This window comes from Oncorhynchus gorbuscha, linkage group LG10 (genome assembly GCF_021184085.1).
Source record: "Oncorhynchus gorbuscha isolate QuinsamMale2020 ecotype Even-year linkage group LG10, OgorEven_v1.0, whole genome shotgun sequence".
In the NCBI taxonomy this organism is placed as follows: domain Eukaryota; kingdom Metazoa; phylum Chordata; class Actinopteri; order Salmoniformes; family Salmonidae; genus Oncorhynchus; species Oncorhynchus gorbuscha.
In genome coordinates, this window is record NC_060182.1 from 1852202 (window position 1) to 1872618 (window position 20417).

At 44.4% G+C, this 20417-nt stretch overlaps 1 protein-coding gene across 2 annotated transcripts in view; it reads left to right on the forward strand.

Annotated features, from left to right (window-relative positions):
- Positions 1-9155: 9155 nt before the first annotated feature.
- LOC124045447 (ubiquitin-like modifier-activating enzyme 1) overlaps positions 9156-20417 on the forward strand; it is a 63544-nt gene continuing 52282 nt past the window's right edge. The window contains exons 1-3 of one of the 2 annotated variants that reach the window (XM_046364738.1): positions 9156-9390; positions 19153-19269; positions 19707-19765. In XM_046364738.1, coding sequence (XP_046220694.1) covers positions 19153-19269; positions 19707-19765 — 176 coding nt within the window. In that variant the 5' untranslated portion in view covers positions 9156-9390. The remainder of the gene's footprint in view (positions 9391-19152; positions 19270-19706; positions 19766-20417) is intronic. The other variant, XM_046364739.1, reaches the window with a different exon arrangement.

A 20417-nucleotide genomic window follows, 5' to 3' on the forward strand; every position in this document is an offset into this window, starting at 1 on the left:
AATGTGTTTTCTAATAGGCTACGTTGACGAACTAGTGTCTTTCTCAATGGATGTAAAAAAAATATATAAAAAACAGACTTCGTTTACTTGCTTTTTGAGGCCGAAGAGAGAGAGAGAGATTTTGAGAAGCTCCACAGTGATGGGGAGTTAAGACAATCAGAAATAGTATCACATCCCCAAGGGGGCACATTTTATAGGCCTACATTTACACACAGACAGGCCAGGTAGCCTAGTTCTATCTGTAGGCAGGTGCGTGTCCTTACTCAACATTGACACTCCAAACAAAAGACGATGAATAAATTGACAACTTGTAAACAGAATGAAATAAACCTAAACGTATTTCTCACAACTGTGCGCTCTGCAAACAACGTGTCCACTGTTACAATGACAACTGTAAAAACTTGAATAATCATATATTGAATGCATTAACAGAAATTACTATAACCAAACAAACCTTGTAGATTTGAAATTATGGTAATTAATGGTAAATGTACTACTGGTGTGCCATCCGCGCAGCCTCCACAATGGATTAGTCCACTCAGACAGTAAACGTACTACTGGTGTGCCATCCCCACAGCCTCCACAATGGATTAGTCCACTCAGACAGTAAACGTACTACTGGTGTGCCATCCCCACAGCCTCCACAATGGATTAGTCCACTCAGACAGGCCTCTACAATGGATTAGTCCACTCAGACAGGCCTCCACAATGGATTAGTCCACTCAGACAGGCCTCTATAATGGATTAGTCCACTGAGACAGGCCTCTACAATGGATTAGTCCACTCTGACAGGCCTCTACAATGGATTAGTCCACTCAGACAGGCCTCTACAATGGATTAGTCCACTCAGACAGGCCTCTACAATGGATTAGTCCACTGAGACAGGCCTCTACAATGGATTAGTCCACTGAGACAGGCCTCTACAATGGATTAGTCCACTCTGACAGGCCTCTACAATGGATTAGTCCACTGAGACAGGCCTCTACAATGGATTAGTCCACTCAGACAGGCCTCCACAATGGATTAGTCCACTCAGACAGGCCTCTACAATGGATTAGTCCACTCAGACAGGCCTCTACAATGGATTAGTCCACTCAGACAGGCCTCTACAATGGATTAGTCCACTGAGACAGGCCTCTACAATGGATTAGTCCACTGAGACAGGCCTCTACAATGGATTAGTCCACTGAGACAGGCCTCTACAATGGATTAGTCCACTCTGACAGGCCTCTACAATGGATTAGTCCACTGAGACAGGCCTCTACAATGGATTAGTCCACTGAGACAGGCCTCTACAATGGATTAGTCCACTGAGACAGGCCTCTACAATGGATTAGTCCACTGAGACAGGTCTCTACAATGGATTAGTCCACTGAGACAGGTCTCTACAATGGATTAGTCCACTGAGACAGGTCTCTACAATGGATTAGTCCACTGAGACAGGTCTCTACAATGGATTAGTCCACTGAGACAGGTCTCTACAATGGATTAGTCCACTGAGACAGGTCTCTACAATGGATTAGTCCACTCTGACAGGCCTCTACAATGGATTAGTCCACTCGGACAGGCCTCTACAATGGATTAGTCCACTCGGACAGGCCTCTACAATGGATTAGTCCACTCAGACAGGCCTCTACAATGGATTAGTCCACTCTGACAGGCCTCTACAATGGATTCGTCCACACTGACAGGCCTCTACAATGGATTAGTCCACTCAGACAGGTGTGCCATGTTTTTTTTTTATACAGTGCATTTGGAAAGTATTGAGACCCCTTGACTTTTTCCACATTTTGTTACGCTACAGCCTTATTCTAAAATGTATTAAATAGTTGTTTCCACCCTCATCAATCTAAGCACAATACCCAATAACATCACAATACCCCATAACATCACAATACCCCATAACATCACAATACCCCATAACATCACAATACCCCATAACATCACAATACCCCATAACATCAATGCAGAAACAAGTTTTTAGACATTTAAAAAAATATCATATTTACATAAGTATTCAAACCTTTTACTCAGTACTTTGTTGAAGCACCTTTGGGTAGCGATCACAGCCTCCAGTCTTCTTAGGTATGATGCTACAAGCTTGGCACACCTGTATTTGGGGAGTTTCTCCCATTCTTCTCTGCGGATATCCTCAAGCTCTGTCAGGTTGGATGGGGAGCGTCGCTGCACAGCTATTTTCAGGTCTCTCCAGAGATGTTCGATCAGTTTCAAGTCCGGGCTTTGGCTGGGCCACTCAAGGACATTCAGAGACTTGTCCTTAAGCCACTCCTGCATTGTCTTGGCTGTGTGCTTAGGGTTGTTGTCCTGTTGGAAGGAGAACCTTTGCCCCAATCTGAGGTCCTGAGCGCTGTGGAGCAGGCTTTCATCAAGGATCTCTCTGTACTTTGCTCTGTTCATCTTTCCCTCGATCCTGACTAGTCTCCCAGTCCCTGCCGCTGAAAAACATCCGCACAGCATGATTCTGCCACCACCATGCTTCACAGTAGGGATGGTGCCAGGTTTCCTCCAGACGTGATGCTTTGGTGTCAGTCTTGGTTTCATCAGACCAGAGAATCTTGTTTCTCATGGTCTGAGAGTCTTTATGTGCCTTTTGGCAAACTCCATGCGGGCGGTCATGTGCCTTTTACTGAGGAATGGTTTCCGTCTGGCCACTCTACCATAAATACCTGATTGGTGGAGTGCTGCAGAGATAGTTGTCCTGGAAGGTTCTCCCATCTCCACAGAGGAACTCTAGAGCTCTGTCAGAGACTGTTGGGTTCTTGGTTACCTCCCTCACCAAGGCCCTTTTCCCCGATTGGTCAGTTTGGCCAGTCTGCCGACTCTTGGTAGAGTCTTGGTGGTTCCAAACTTCTTCCATTTAAGAATGATTAACCCACTGTTCCTAGGCCATCATTGTAAATAAGAATTTGTTCTTAACTGACTTGCCTAGTTAAGTAACATAATAATAATAATAATAATAATAATAATAATAATAATAATACATTTAAAAAATCAGGCTCATGGCAAAGGGTTTCAATACTTATATAAATAAGGTATTTCTGTTTTATTATAAAAACATATTTTTACTGCTTTCACTTTGTCATTATGGGGTATGTAGATTAATAAATGTTCCTCAATCTATTTTTTAGAATAATAAGTAACATAACTAAAAGAGGGGAGGAGTCTGAATACTTTCCACTGTATGTACAGTTCAATACAAAACCAAACTACATTTAAAAACAAATAGGGTTAGAGCAGGGCAATGCTGGCTCCCAACCCAGAGCCACACAGGAATATCACAACATAGACAGAGCAGGGCAATGCTGGCTACCAACCCAGAGCCACACAGGAATATCACAACATAGACAGAGCAGGGCAATGCTGGCTACCAACCCAGAGCCACACAGGAATATCACAACATAGACAGAGCAGGGCAATGCTGGCTCCCAACCCAGAGCCACACAGGAATATCACAACATAGACAGAGCAGGGCAATGCTGTCTCCCAACCCAGAGCCACACAGGAATATCACAACATAGACAGAGCAGGGCAATGCTGGCTACCAACCCAGAGCCACACAGGAATATCACAACATAGACAGCAGGGCAATGCTGGCTCCCAACCCAGAGCCACACAGGAATATCACAACATAGACAGCAGGGCAATGCTGGCTCCCAACCCAGAGCCACACAGGAATATCACAACATAGACAGAGCAGGGCAATGCTGGCTCCCAACCCAGAGCCACACATAGACAGAGCAGGGCAATGCTGGTTACCAACCCAGAGCCACACAGGAATATCACAACATAGACAGAGCAGGGCAATGCTGGCTCCCAACCCAGAGCCACACATAGACAGAGCAGGGCAATGCTGGTTACCAACCCAGAGCCACACAGGAATATCACAACATAGACAGAGCAGGGCAATGCTGGCTCCCAACCCAGAGCCACACATAGACAGAGCAGGGCAATGCTGGTTACCAACCCAGAGCCACACAGGAATATCACAACATAGACAGAGCAGGGCAATGCTGGCTCCCAACCCAGAGCCACACAGGAATATCACAACATAGACAGAGCAGGGCAATGCTGGCTACCAACCCAGAGCCACACATAGACAGAGCATTGCAATGCTGGCTACCAACCCAGAGCCACACATAGACAGAGCATTGCAATGCTGGCTACCAACCCAGAGCCACACATAGACAGAGCATTGCAATGCTGGCTCCCATCTGCAAGACCAAATATTGGTAAATCCCTGCCGGAAGTCAGGTGACCTAAGCGCTTCCAAATATGGAGTTGCAGGTTTGCCAAAGCTGTCATGTTTGCGCATATCCTATGTGCAAATCTTTATGGCAGTCATTTTACTTAAGGCCCTTGGAAATGACCTGCATATCTGCAGTTATAAAAATAAAGTCTAAATGCAATTTATCGATTTACAAATCGTGCTTCTTCACCTGCATTGCTTGCTGTTTGGGGTTTTAGGCTGGGTTTCTGTACAGCACTTTGAGATATCAGCTGATGTAAGAAGGGCTTTATAAATACATGTGATTTGATTGGTGGTGATTTGAAAAGGTGTTTCTTTGTTGAAAGTGATTTACATTTTTACAGATCATGATCCACGAATACAAAATGCAATGCTGTGTGTTCACAATACATTTGGCTGATATTGATCCCATAGTAGACGTTCTATTTGGCTATCCCCCAAAATGGAAGCAATTTTGTAGCCTAGTGGTTAGAGCAGGTAGCCTAGTGGTTAGAGCGTTGGGCCAGTAACCAGCAGGTAGCCTAGTGGTTAGAGCAGGTATCCTAGTGGTTAGAGCGTTGGGCCAGTAACCAGCAGGTAGCCTAGTGGTTAGAGCAGGTAGCCTAGTGGTTAGAGCGTTGGGCCAGTAACCAGTAGGTAGCCTAGTGGTTAGAGCAGGTAGCCTAGTGGTTAGAGCGTCGGGCCAGTAACCAGCAGGTAGCCTAGTAGTTAGAGCGTTGGGCGACAGGTAGCCTAGTGGTTAAAGCGTTGGGCGGCAGGTAGCCTAGTGGTTAGAGCGTTGGGCGGCAGGTAGCCTAGTGGTTAGAGCGTTGGGCGGCAGGTAGCCTAGTGGTTAGAGCGTTGGGCGGCAGGTAGCCTAGTGGTTAGAGCGTTGGGCGGCAGGTAGCCTAGTGGTTAGAGCGTTGCGGCAGGTAGCCTAGTGGTTAGAGCGTTGGGCGGCAGGTAGCCTAGTGGTTAGAGCGTTGGGCGGCAGGTAGCCTAGTGGTTAGAGCGTTGGGCGGCAGGTAGCCTAGTGGTTAGAGCGTTGGGCGACTTGAAGCCTAGTGGTTAGAGCGTTGGGCGTCTTGTAGCCTAGTGGTTAGAGCGTTGGGCGTCTTGTAGCCTAGTGGTTAGAGCGTTGGGCGTCTTGTAGCCTAGTGGTTAGAGCGTTGGGCGACTTGTAGCCTAGTGGTTAGAGCGTTGGGCGACTTGTAGCCTAGTGGTTAGAGCGTTGGGCCAGTAACCAAAAGGTTGCTGGATTGAGACCCCAAGCTGACAAGGTAAAAATCTGTCGTTCTGGCGCTGAACAAGGCAGTTAAGCCAATGTTCCCCGGTAGGCTGTCATTGTAAATGAGAATTTGTTCTTAACTGACTTGCCTAGTTAAATAAAGGTTATATATCTCAGCAAAAAAATAAACTTCCCTTTTTCAGGACCCCATCTTTCAAAGATAATTGGTAAAAATCCAAATAACTTCACAGATCTCCATTGTAAAGGGTTTAAACACTGTTTGCCATGCTTGTTCAATGAACCATAAACAATTAATGAACATGCACCTCTGGAACGGCTGTTAACTTCTTAGGGCTGAAATTCTGCTAACGGGATCGATATGACAACAGCCAGTGAAAATGCAGGGCGCCAAATTCAAAACAGAAATGTCATAATTAAAATTCCTCAAACATACAAGTATCTTATACCATTTTAAAGGTAATCTTGTTGTTAATCCCACCACAGTGTCAGATTTCAAATAGGCTTTACAGCGAAAGCACCACAAACGATTGTTAGGTCAGAGCCAAGTCCCAAAAACACACACAGCCATTTTTCCAGCCAAAGAGAGAAGTCACAAAAAGCAGAAATAGAGAGAATTAATCACTAACCTTTGATCTTCATCAGATGATACTCATAGGACTTCATGTTACACAATACATGTATGTTTTGTTTGATAAAGTTCATATTTATATCCAAACATCTCAGGTTACATTGGCGCGTTATGTTCAGTAGTTCCAAAAACATCCGGTGATATTGCAGAAAGCAACATCAATTTACAGGAATACTCATCATAAATGTCGATGAAAATACAAGTGTTATATGTGGAAATATAGATAAACTTCTCCTTAATAAAACCGCTGTGTCAGATTTCAAACCATGCAATAATCTGAGTACGGCACTCAGACAAGCAAATACATATATCCGCCATGTTGGAGTCAACAGAAGTCAGAAATAACATTATAAATATTCACTTACCTTTGATCTTCATCAGAATGCACTCCCAGGAATCCCAGGACCACAATAAATATTTTTGTTCGATAATGTCCATCCTTTATGTCCAAATAGCTACTTAGCGTGTTTGGTAAACAAATCAAAGCTCACGAAGTGCGTTCGCTAGTTGCAGACGAAATGTCAAAAAGTTCCACTACAGCCCGTAGAAATTTGTCAAACGATGTATAGAATCAATCTTTAGGATGTTTTTAACATAAATCTTCAATAATGTTCCAACCGGAGAATTCCTTTGTCTTCAGAAAAGCAAAGGAACGGGAGATACCGCTAATGTGAAATGCGCGTGACCAGCGCGTGACTACTGGCAGTCCTCTGACTCATTCCCCTCTCATTCAGCCCCCCTTCATAGTAGAAGCCTCAAACAAATGTCTAAAGACGGTTGACATCTAGTGGAAGCCTTAGGAAGTGCAACATGACCAATATCCCACTATCTTTGATAGGGGCTTAGTTGAAAATCGACCAACCTCAGATTTCCACTTCCTGTTTGGATTTCTTCTCAGGTTTTTGCCTGCCATATAAGTTCTGTTACACTCACAGACATCATTCAAACAGTTTTAGAAACTTCAGAGTGTTTTCTATCCAATACTAATAATAATATGCATATATTAGCAACTGGGACTGAGGAGGGGGCAGTTTACTCTGGGCACCTTTCATCCAAGCTACTCAATGCTGCCCCTGCAGCCATAAGAAGTTAAGACACTACAGCTTACCGACTGTATGCAATTCAGGTCAGTTATGAAAACTAAGGACACTAAAGAGGCCTTTCTACAGACTCTGAAAAACACAAAGAAAGATGCCCAGAGTCCTTGTCCTTCTGCGTGAACGTGCCTTAGGCATGCTGCAAGGAGGCATGAGGACTGCAGATGTGGCCAGGGCAATAAATTGCAATGTCCGTACTGTGAGATGCCTAAGACAGTACTACGGCGAGACCGGACAGACATCCGATCGTCCTCATAGTGGCAGACCACGTGTAACAACACCTGCACATCCAAACATAACACCTGCGGGACAGGTACAGGATGGCAACAACTGCCCGAGTTACACCAGGAACGCACAATCCCTCCATCAGTGCTCAGAATGTCCTCAATAGCCTGAGAGAGGCTGGACTGAGGGCTTGTAGGCCTGTTGTAAAGCAGGTTTTCATCAGACATCTCTGGGCACAAACCCACCGTCGCTGGACCAGACAGGACTGGAAAAAAGTGCTCTTCACTGACAAGTTTTGTCTCACCAGGGGTGATGGTCAGATTTGCATTTGTCGTCGAAGGAATGAGCGTTACACTGAGGCCTGTACTCTGGAGCGGGATTGATTTGGAGGTGGAGGGTCCGTCATGGTCTGAGGCGGTGTGCCACAGCATCATCGGACTGAGCTTGATGTCATTGCAGGCAATCTCAACGCTGTGCGTTACAGGGGAGACATCTTATATATGCCATTTAGCAGACGCTTTTATCCAAAGCGACTTACAGTCATGTGTGCATACATTCTACGTATGGGTGGTCCCGGGGATCGAACCCGTTACAAGCGCCATGCTCTACCAACTGAGCTACAGTGGTACCCTTCAGGTGGTACCCTTCCTGCAGGCTCATCCTGACATGACCCTCCAGCATGACAATGCTACCAGCCATACTGCTCATTTCTGTGTGTGATTTCCTGCAAGCAGGAATGTCAGTGTTCTGCCATGGCCAGCAAAGAGCCTGGATCTCAATCCCATTGAGCACGTCTGCGACCTGTTGGTTCGGAGTGTGAGGGCTAGGGCCGTTCCCCCACAGAAATGTCCATAAACTTGCAGGTGTCTTGGTGGAAGAGTGGGGTAACATCTCACAGCAAGAACTGGCAAATCTGGTGCATTCCATGAGGAGGAGATGCACTGCAGTACTTAATGCAGCTGGTGGCCACACCAGATACTGACTTTTACTTTTGATTTTGACCCCCTTTGTTCAGTGACACATTATTCCATTTATCTTCGTCACATGTCTGTGGAACTTGTTCAGTTTGTCTGTTGTTGAATCTTGTTGTGTTCATACAAATATTTACACATGTTAAGTTTGCTGAAAATAAACGCAGTTGACAGTGAGAGGACATTTATTTTTTTGCTGCGATATATATATATATTTTTTTATCTCTTTGAGATGTTTAGTCAGTGTCCATGGTAACCATATACTCTTTCTGTCATACGTGCCTTAAACTACCGTAAACCCCTTACCGAAGGAAACATCCCAAGGATCCCTGATAGCACGGACAAATTTCAATCTGTCCTAGCCCATGAGGGGCAGATTTGGAGAGTGCATATATAATATGACATTTGAAATGTCTCTCTTCCTCTGAAACCTTTTTGAATGTTTACTTTTCATTTTGATTAGTTTATTTCACATTTTTAATCCTTTTTCACTTTGACAATGTAAACAAACATATGTTTCCCATGCCAATAAAGCCCATTGAATTGAGAGCTTGTGGAGGCAGAGATACGGTATATAATGACTAGATGGTTTCGGGCCCTAACAGTGGGATTCGTCCGAAGTGAGACAAGGCAGCTTATCGCTCGCTGTTTACGGACAGAGGTTTGATGGAAGTGGATCATCTCGCTTCGCCTCTTCCTCTCTGGCTAAGGCCACCCCTTCCGCCAGAGATATTCGAGGAAAGAGTATCTACCTCTGCCATTTTGGTTTTTGTTCTCGTCTTGTGCTCGCAAATACAGGAACGCGAATAACACAGGACTCGACCAGCTAAACGACATAGTGACTCGACATTATAGTCAAAGCTTTTCACCCCATTTTTTTATTTATTTTTTGTCAGCAGAACAATCATCGTTATTGACGTTTACACACCAGAGAGGAGCGGTTTGCACAGAGAAGGGACAGAGAAGGATTATTGGTAAGCCAGGCAAATCAATGAACACTAGGTGCGAAATAACTAGTTACAATAGCTACTCCACTAATGTACATACGGTTATTTCTGCTCGATTATTCATTGTAGGCGCTTAGTCATAGCCTAGATATTGCATTCGGGGTTATTTAAAAACATCTATGTTTGCTACCTATGCTAGAGCTGTATACCACTCAGTGGCTCTGTTTTAGCTGAAGGTAGCAGCACAACCGTGCCGTCGGTTCCGCTGTCTGAGTGCCGACGTTAGGCCCCAGTCCAGCAGCGCTGGTCTCCCGACACGGACCGAGCGCAGGACGGGAGGCAGTCTGGTGATGGCACCTTGTGTTGTTGTTCCTGTTCCGACCGTATTCAGCAGTGATCCACTGGCCAAAATGACTTGATGTGATTAGTTAGTCAGCTGCAACACGGCCTACTAATAATAGCTTTGGCCTCTTGGTGCTGTTGCCGGACATTTTTGACGTCCCTTTTGTTGTTGGTGTGTTATTGGTGTGTTATTGGTGTGTTGGTTCGGTAGACTGGTTCGGTGGGCCCCAGTGCTGACTGTCAACCAGTCAATATTTTTTTGGGGGGGAGGGTCATTCACTCGAAATAACGTGGAGTGTTATAGCCAACAGGAACACATGTTATGATATTCATTTTTTGTTTCAGTTTTGGACTTTGCTGTATCATTGTGGTATTTTCGATTTTTATTTATTTATTGATGGGCAATTATTTTTTTATTTTTTTACCATGATATGAGTTACTTTGTACCCACATATGACACTTGACGCTCTCTCTTGCCTCAGTTTGTCCCGTGTACATTTAGCCATTGCAGAAGATCAGTCGTTGTTGCTTGTCGCTATGCGCTTGCTAGTTATAACAGGCAGCTGCAGTGGATGCGGCATTTCCGCCTCTCTTGGCTGCTTGTCATGAATCTAGAAGTTACGGTCTGTTCCCACACTGTCCCGGGAACACCGCTGTCCTATCTTGGGTGGGAGTCTTAGTTGATTGCTATTTACCGGGAGATTGGTACAACGTTAAAGACCGATAGCTTTTGTGTGCTATCTCAACCCGTTTTCTAATGATGTTTTAATTCTGTCGCAACTTTTGATAAATAACCGACTGTGATTTGCTTTTGTGAACAGAGACTATTATCCATATATTCTGTTTCTTTTTGTCGCGTGATGACTGTCATCAATAACCAGACGTGCGCGAGTTAAATGGCTGTTGTTGTATTCCCCCCCCACCACGAGGTTTTGTTAAGCGTTGCACCACTACAGTTCACTGCAGTAAAGTTTTACTGAATCAGCATTTTTTTAGTGTTTAGGCAGAGATGGGGGGGGGGGGCTTACATATAATTAACAATACCAGTGGAGTTTGTGCTGCGACTTCCTTACTGTACAATTAAACGTTAAGGCTTGTGTTTAGGGCTGTTCTTATGCAAGATGCAGCAAGGAGTGCCTGGATACAGCCCTTAGCCGTGGTATATTGGCCATATACCACACACCCTCAGGGGCTCCCGAGTGGCACAGCAGTGCACTGCATCTCAGTGCTTGAGGCGTCACAACAGAAACCCTGGTTCGAATCCGGCTGTGATTGGGAATCCCACAGGGCGGCGCACAATTGGCCGGCGGTAGGCAGTCATTGTAAATAAGACATTTTTCTTAACTGACTTGCCTAGTTAAAGGTTAAATAAAGATTTAAATAAATACAGCACAAACTACCGAGGTGCCTTAATGCTATTATAAACTGGTTACCAAAGTCATTAGGGTGGCAGGTAGTCTAGTGGTTAGAGCGTTGGACTAGTAACTGGAAGGTTGCAAGATCGAATCCCCGAGCTGACAAGGTAAAAATATGTTTAAGTGATAATGCCCTCGAAGCGGTGTTTAGAGGATATATTGGCACGGTTTGCCGTTCCACGACTTAATATCGGGCCTAACACCTGTGTCAATACATCCTCCAAACACCGGCTTCTAGGGCATTATCACTTAAATATGCCACGGCTGTCAGCCAGTCAGCATTCAGGGCTCGAACCACCAAGTTTATAATACACAATACCAGTAGAGATGGGGTGGGCCTTCCTTATAGTATAATACCAGTAGAGATGGGGTGGGCCTTCCTTATAGTATAATACCACTAGAGATGGGGTGGGCCTTCCTTATAGTATAATACCAGTAGAGATGGGTTATAGTATAATACCACTAGAGATGGGTTATAGTATAATACCACTAGAGATGGGGTGAGCCTTCCTTATAGTATAATACCACTAGAGATGGGGTGAGCCTTCCTTATAGTATAATACCACTAGAGATGGGGTGGGCCTTCCTTATAGTATAATACCAGTAGAGATGGGGTGGGCCTTCCTTCTACTATAATACCACTAGAGATGGGTTATATTATAATACCAGTAGAGATGGGGTGGGCCTTCCTTATAGTATAATACCACTAGAGATGGGGTGGGCCTTCCTTATAGTATAATACCAGTAGAGATGGGGTGGGCCTTCCTTATAGTATAATACCACTAGAGATGGGGTGAGCCTTCCTTATAGTATAATACCACTAGAGATGGGGTGAGCCTTCCTTATAGTATAATACCAGTAGAGATGGGTTATAGTATAATACCACTAGAGATGGGTTATAGTATAATACCACTAGAGATGGGGTGGGCCTTCCTTATAGTATAATACCACTAGAGATGGGGTGGGCCTTCCTTATAGTATAATACCACTAGAGATGGGGTGGGCCTTCCTTATAGTATAATACCACTAGAGATGGGGTGGGCCTTCCTTATAGTATAATACCACTAGAGATGGGTTATAGTATAATACCACTAGAGATGGGGTGGGCCTTCCTTATAGTATAATACCACTAGAGATGGGTTATAGTATAATACCACTAGAGATGGGGTGAGCCTTCCTTATAGTATAATACCACTAGAGATGGGGTGAGCCTTCCTTATAGTATAATACCACTAGAGATGGGGTGGGCCTTCCTTATAGTATAATACCACTAGAGATGGGGTGAGCCTTCCTTATAGTATAATACCACTAGAGATGGGGTGAGCCTTCCTTATAGTATAATACCACTAGAGATGGGGTGGGCCTTCCTTATAGTATAATACCACTAGAGATGGGGTGAGCCTTCCTTATAGTATAATACCACTAGAGATGGGGTGGGCCTTCCTTATAGTATAATACCACTAGAGATGGGGTGGGCCTTCCTTATAGTATAATACCACTAGAGATGGGGTGAGCCTTCCTTATATTATAATACCAGTAGAGATGGGGTGGGCCTTCCTTATAGTATAATACCAGTAGAGATGGGGTGGGCCTTCCTTATAGTATAATACCAGTAGAGATGGGGTGGGCCTTCCTTATAGTATAATACCACTAGAGATGGGGTTGGCCTTCCTTATAGTATAATACCAGTAGAGATGGGGTGGGCCTTCCTTATAGTATAATACCACTAGAGATGGGGTTGGCCTTCCTTATAGTATAATACCACTAGAGATGGGGTGGGCCTTCCTTATACTATAATACCACTAGAGATGGGGTGAGCCTTCCTTATAGTATAATACCATTAGAGATGGGGTGGGCCTTCCTTATAGTATAATACCACTAGAGATGGGGTGGGCCTTCCTTATAGTATAATACCACTAGAGATGGGGTGGGCCTTCCTTATAGTATAATACCACTAGAGATGGGGTGGGCCTTCCTTATAGTATAATACCACTAGAGATGGGGTGGGCCTTCCTTATAGTATAATACCAGTAGAGATGGGGTGGGCCTTCCTTATAGTATAATACCACTAGAGATGGGGTGGGCCTTCCTTATAGTATAATACCACTAGAGATGGGGTGGGCCTTCCTTATACTATAATACCAGTAGAGATGGGGTGGGCCTTCCTTATAGTATAATACCATTAGAGATGGGGTGGGCCTTCCTTATAGTATAATACCACTAGAGATGGGGTGGGCCTTCCTTATAGTATAATACCACTAGAGATGGGGTGGGCCTTCCTTATAGTATAATACCACTAGAGATGGGTTATAGTATAATACCACTAGAGATGGGGTGGGCCTTCCTTATAGTATAATACCACTAGAGATGGGTTATAGTATAATACCACTAGAGATGGGGTGGGCCTTCCTTATAGTATAATACCACTAGAGATGGGTTATAGTATAATACCACTAGAGATGGGGTGGGCCTTCCTTATAGTATAATACCACTAGAGATGGGGTGGGCCTTCCTTATAGTATAATACCACTAGAGATGGGGTGGGCCTTCCTTATAGTATAATACCACTAGAGATGGGGTGGGCCTTCCTTATATTATAATACCAGTAGAGATGGGGTGGGCCTTCCTTATAGTATAATACCACTAGAGATGGGGTGGGCCTTCCTTATAGTATAATACCACTAGAGATGGGGTGGGCCTTCCTTATAGTATAATACCAGTAGAGATGGGTTATAGTATAATACCAGTAGAGATGGGGTGGGCCTTCCTTATAGTATAATACCACTAGAGATGGGTTATAGTATAATACCACTAGAGATGGGGTGGGCCTTCCTTATAGTATAATACCACTAGAGATGGGGTGGGCCTTCCTTATAGTATAATACCAGTAGAGATGGGTTATAGTATAATACCACTAGAGATGGGTTATAGTATAATACCAGTAGAGATGGGTTATAGTATAATACCAGTAGAGCTCTGCTGCCGACCCTGACCGGGCCCAGATGTCATTCATCCGGAAAGGGTCTTTTTGTTCCATCAATAACGAGGGTACGGGCAGGGCTCGGCTGTCACTAAATTGATCACTAACATGTTTAAACTGAGCCATTTGCTCGTGCTCTGCTGCACATTATAGTCATATCTGACTGGAACCATAACATGGCCTCAGAAGTGCTATAACTAAATATTAAGATGAGAGATTATTTCACAGAATTTCCCTGGAGTTTTGTCTGAGTTTAGAGCGATGAAAAGTAGCTAACTGCTAACTGATCTCATGTCTCTTCATTGAGCAGCCCAAGTGGAGCCGTTGCTATGGTTACCCAGACTCCAAACCCCCATGTGCAGAAACCATGCAGCGCGATCTGCCTGCGCAGAGATCAAGTGACAGAGAGGAGATTTACTAACAGTGCCTTAAATTTGACAAAAGCAAATCGGGGCTGTGCCACCAGAGACTCTGGGTTCGAGCCCAGGCCATGTCGCAGCCGGCTGCGACCGGGAGGTCCATGGGGCGACGAGCAATTGGCCTGGCGTCGTCCGGGTTAGGGGATGGTTTGGCCGGTAGGGATATATCATATATATATATATATCTCATTGTCTCATCGCGCACTAGCGACTCCTGTGGTGGGCCGGGTGCAGTTCACGCTGACCAGGTCGCCAGGTGTTACGGTGTTTCCTCCGACACATTGGTGCGGCTGGCTTCGGCTGGGTTGGATGCGCGCTGTGTTGGGTTGTGTTTCGGAGGACGCGTGGCTTTCGACCTTCGTCTCTCCCGAGCCCGTACGGGACTTGTAGCGATGAGACAACATAGTAACTACTAACAATTGGATACCTCGAAATTGGGGAGAAAAAGGGGGTAAAATGAAAAAGAAAAAATGAATGCCCCGTGCAGGGCTCTAGTTCCCAGGGACCTCCCTGATCCATATTCATATCTCTTCTCAGGCCTGGTCCGGATGTTTCTCTCGTGGCCAGTGCAGCTGCTCGTTAATTTAAATCAATATTTTTCTATCGTCTCTGGGGTGAGTAGAATTGAACGATGGTTAGTGGAAGGAGGGATGGATGAAGGTTTGTTGTTTTCTTTCTAGCCTTTTATTTATTTATTTCACCTTTATTTAACCAGGTAGGCTAGTTGAGAACACCTTTATTTAACCAGGTAGGCTAGTTGAGAACACCTTTATTTAACCAGGTAGGCTAGTTGAGAACACCTTTATTTAACCAGGTAGGCTAGTTGAGAACACCTTTATTTAACCAGGTAGGCTAGTTGAGAACACCTTTATTTAACCAGGTAGGCTAGTTGAGAACACCTTTATTTAACCAGGTAGGCTAGTTGAGAACACCTTTATTTAACCAGGTAGGCTAGTTGAGAACACCTTTATTTAACCAGGTAGGCTAGTTGAGAACACCTTTATTTAACCAGGTAGGCTAGTTGAGAACACCTTTATTTAACCAGGTAGGCTAGTTGAGAACACCTTTATTTAACCAGGTAGGCAAAGCAGTTTGACACATACAATGACACAGAGTTACACATGGAGTAAAACAAACATACAGTCAATAATACAGTATAAACAAGTCTATATACAATGTGAGCAAATCAGGTGAGAAGGGAGGTAAAGGCAAAGGCCATGGTGGCAAAGTAAATACAATATAGCAAGTAAAACACTGGAATGGTAGATTTGCAATGGAAGAATGTGCAAAGTAGAAATAAAAATAATGGGGTGCAAAGGAGCAAAATAAATAAATAAAATAAATACAGTAGGGAAAGAGGTAGTTGTTTGGGCTAAATTATAGATGGGCTATGTACAGGTGCAGTAATCTGTGAGCTGCTCTGACTGTTGGTGCTTAAAGTTCGTGGGGGAGAAGTGTCTCCAGTTTCAGAGATTTTTGTAGTTCGTTCCAGTCATTGGCAGCAGAGAACTGGAAGGAGAGGCGGCCAAAGAAAGAATTGGTTTTGGGGGTACCTAGAGAGATATACCTGCTGGAGTGCATGCTACAGGTGAGTGCTGCTATGGTGACCAGCGAGCTGAGATAAGGGGGGACTTTACCTAGCAGGGTTTTGTAGATGACATGGAGCCAGTGGGTTTGGCGATGAGTATGAAGCGAGGGCCAGCCAACGAGAGCGTACAGGTCGCAATGGTGGGTAGTATATGGGGCTTTGGTGACAAAACGGATTGCACTGTGATAGACTGCATCCAATTTGTTGAGTAGAGTATTGGAGGCTATTTTATAAATGACATCGCCGAAGTCGAGGATTGGTAGGATGGTCAGTTTTACATGTGTATGTTTGGCAGCATGAGTGAAGGATGCTTTGTTGCGAAATAGAAAGCCAAATCTAGATTTAACTTTGGATTGGAGATGTTTGATGTGGGTCTGGAAGGAGAGTTTACAGTTTAACCAGACACCCAGGTATTTGTAGTTGTCCACGTATTCTAAGTCAGAGCCGTCCAGAGTAGTGATGTTGGACAGGCGGGCAGGTGCAGGCAGCGATCGGTTGAAGATCATGCATTTAGTTTCACTTGTATTTAAGAGCAATAGGAGGCCACGGAAGGAGAGTTGTATGGCATTGAAGCTCGTCTGGAGGTTTGTTAACACAGTGTCCAAAGAAGGGCCAGAAGTATACAGAATGGTGTCGTCTGCGTAGAGGTGGATCAGAGAATCACCACCAGCAAGAGCGACATCATTGATGTATACAGAAAAGAGAGTCGATCCAAGAATTGAACCCTGTGGCACCCCCATAGAGACTGCCAGAGGTCCGGACAGCAGACCCTCCGATTTGACACACTGAACTCTATCAGAGAAGTAGTTGGTGAACCAGGCGAGGAAATCATTTGAGAAACCAAGGCTGTCGAGTCTGCCGATGAGGATGTGGTGATCGACAGATTCGAAAGCCTTGGCCAGATGAATGAATACGGCTGCACAGTAATGTTTCTTATCGATGGTGGATAAGATATCGTTTAGGACCTTGAGCGTGGCTGAGGTGCACCCATGACCAGCTCTGAAACCAGATTGCATGGCAGAGAAGGTATGGTGAGATTCGAAATGGTCGGTAATCTGTTTGTTGACTTGGCTTTCGAAGACCTTAGAAAGGCAGGGTAGGATAGATAAGTCATAAGTCAATTCTTACAACTGTTACATCAGCTGTTTTGAAGGAAAATACATTCACCTGCAGTCCTCATTTAATCCTATTGACATTGGCTGGTCAGACGGCAAGGATTTAGTCAGTTGTTGGTCAGGCAGTCTCATTGCACTGAGATGACTTACCAACTAAATAATGACTTACCAACTAAATCATAATTTACACACTATCACGGTCATCAAAATTTCATGTTTTGATTTTGAAGTCTTCAGTAGGTTGTGTCAGGGCTGTCCGGGTACTGCAGTATGTTCGTCTACAGACTCCTGTTAGGACTGTGTTTTTCTCTGTTGTCAGACAGAAAGGAGAGCCTCACACTCTAGGAGCTCAGTTGTAATAATAGAACACCCAACATTTCAACAGCCTTCCTCAGAGGGTATAAAGACAAACACTGGGTTACTAGTTTGATATAGTTTGAAAGGACACACACAGGCGTCTGTAATCATGGCCGGCTGTGGCTTGATATCATTGGTTGATTTACTGATAATAAATAGAACATATAAAAAAACATACGGTCATAGATACAATATGGCTACATAGGCTAATGGATAGCATACGGTCATAGATACAATATGGCTACATAGGCTAATGGATAGCATACGGTCATAGATACAATATGGCTACATAGGCTAATGGATAGCATACGGTCATAGATACAATATGGCTCCATAGGCTAATGGATAGCATACGGTCATAGATACAATATGGCTACATAGGCTAATGGCTAGCATACGGTCATAGATACAATATGGCTACATAGGCTAATGGATAGCATACGGTCATAGATACAATATGGCTACATAGGCTAATGGATAGCATACGGTCATAGATACAATATGGCTACACAGGCTAATGGATAGCATTCGGTCATAGATACAATATGGCTACATAGGCTAATGGATAGCATACGGTCATAGATACAATATGGCTACATAGGCTAATGGATAGCATACGGTCATAGATACAATATGGCTACACAGGCTAATGGGTAGCATACGGTCATAGATACAATATGGCTACATAGGCTAATGGGTAGCATACGGTCATAGCCTATGGAGCCATATTGTATCTATGACCGTATGCTACCCATTAGCCTATGTAGCCATATTGTATCTATGACCGTATGCTACCCATTAGCCTGTGTAGCCATATTGTATCTATGACCGTATGCTATCCATTAGCCTATGTAGCCATATTGTATCTATGACCGTATGCTATCCATTAGCCTATGGAGCCATATTGTATCTATGACCGTATGCTATCCATTAGCCTATGGAGCCATATTGTATCTAATGGATAGCATACGGTCATAGATACAATATGGCTCCATAGGCTAATGGATAGCATACGGTCATAGATACAATATGGCTACATAGGCTAATGGATAGCATACGGTCATAGATACAATATGGCTACATAGGCTAATGGATAGCATACGGTCATATATACAATATGGCTCCATAGGCTAATGGATAGCATACGGTCATAGATACAATATGGCTACATAGGCTAATGGATAGCATACGGTCATAGATACAATATGGCTACATAGGCTAATGGATAGCATACGGTCATAGATAGCCTATGGAGCCATATTGTATCTATGACCGTATGCTACCCATTAGCCTATGGAGCCATATTGTAATGGGTAGCATACGGTCATAGATACAATATGGCTACATAGGCTAATGGGTAGCATACGGTCATAGATACAATATGGCTACATAGGCTAATGGATAGCATACGAGGTCACCCTCCTCTCCTAGGGAGGGGGACGTGTTCGATGCCAATATAACGAATGTACCAAACGGTGGGGTTGGTCCTCCAGACAGGGGGCCAGTACTGGGGATGTTGTCTGTGTGTATGTCGCAGTTAGGTTGGCAACCTAATAATTGTGTTTGTTTTCAGATGTCCAGCTCGCCGCTGTCCAAGAAGCGTCGCGTGTCAGACTCAGAGACGAAGACGGGATCCCACTGCTCCTCCTCTAACTCTGTCAGAACTGAACTGTCTCACACACCCTCCAACGTACGTACCCACACACACACACACACACACACACACACACACACACACACACACACACACACACTGCTCCTCCTCTAACTCTGTCAGAACTGAACTGTCTCACACACCCTCCAACGTACGTACACACACACACACACACACACACACACACTGCTCCTCCTCAAACTCTGTCAGAACTGAACTGTCTCACACACCCTCCAACGTACACACACTGCTCCTCCTCTAACTCTGTCAGAACTGAACTGTCACACACACACACACACACACACACACACACACACACACACACACACACACACACACACACACACACACACACACACACACACACACACACACACACACACACACTGTTTGTCTTCTATGCCTGTCACAACGGAACTGTTTCTCATACTGCTGGGTTAGTTTGACTCGTTCTCACTCCTGTTGTTCTCCAGGGCATGGCTAAGAATGGCAATGATGCTGAGATCGATGAAGGCCTGTACTCCAGACAGCTGTAAGTACCATATCTATAACCCTTGAATGTTACCCAGAGCGTTGGTGAGTCGCTCTGGATAAGAGCGTCTGCTAAATGACTTAAATGTAAATATGTTAAATGTGACAAACTGCTGCAGGCAATAATTCAATTATGATTTTTTTGCCGATGTTTACTGATACTGACCATATTCAACGGGTGTTGAGCGTTGGTACATTCATCCGTTATTATTCTACTCTCTGATACACTCAGACCAGAGTGAAATCGGAGTAGATAGACGGAGAGAATTTACGAAAGCACCCGAATGTCCATTGAGAACGCACTATGACGGTACCGCTAAGTTAAGAATGACGGGAATAGTCAAGTCAATAAACTGTGGGTAGTTAGCCTACAGCATATAGTTAATATACTGGCATACTGCTGTAATGATATGCTATGTGGTTCATAAGGACAGCGTAGCTAACTAACATACCAGTACATACTGCTGTAATTATATGCTATGTGGTTCATAAGGACAGCTAACTAACATACCAGTACATACTGCTGTAATTCTATGTGGTTCATAAGGACAGCGTAGCTAACTAACATACCGGTACATACTGCTGTAATGATATGCTATGTGGTTCATAAGGACAGCATAGATAACATACTGCAGGCGCTACACAAAACGCAG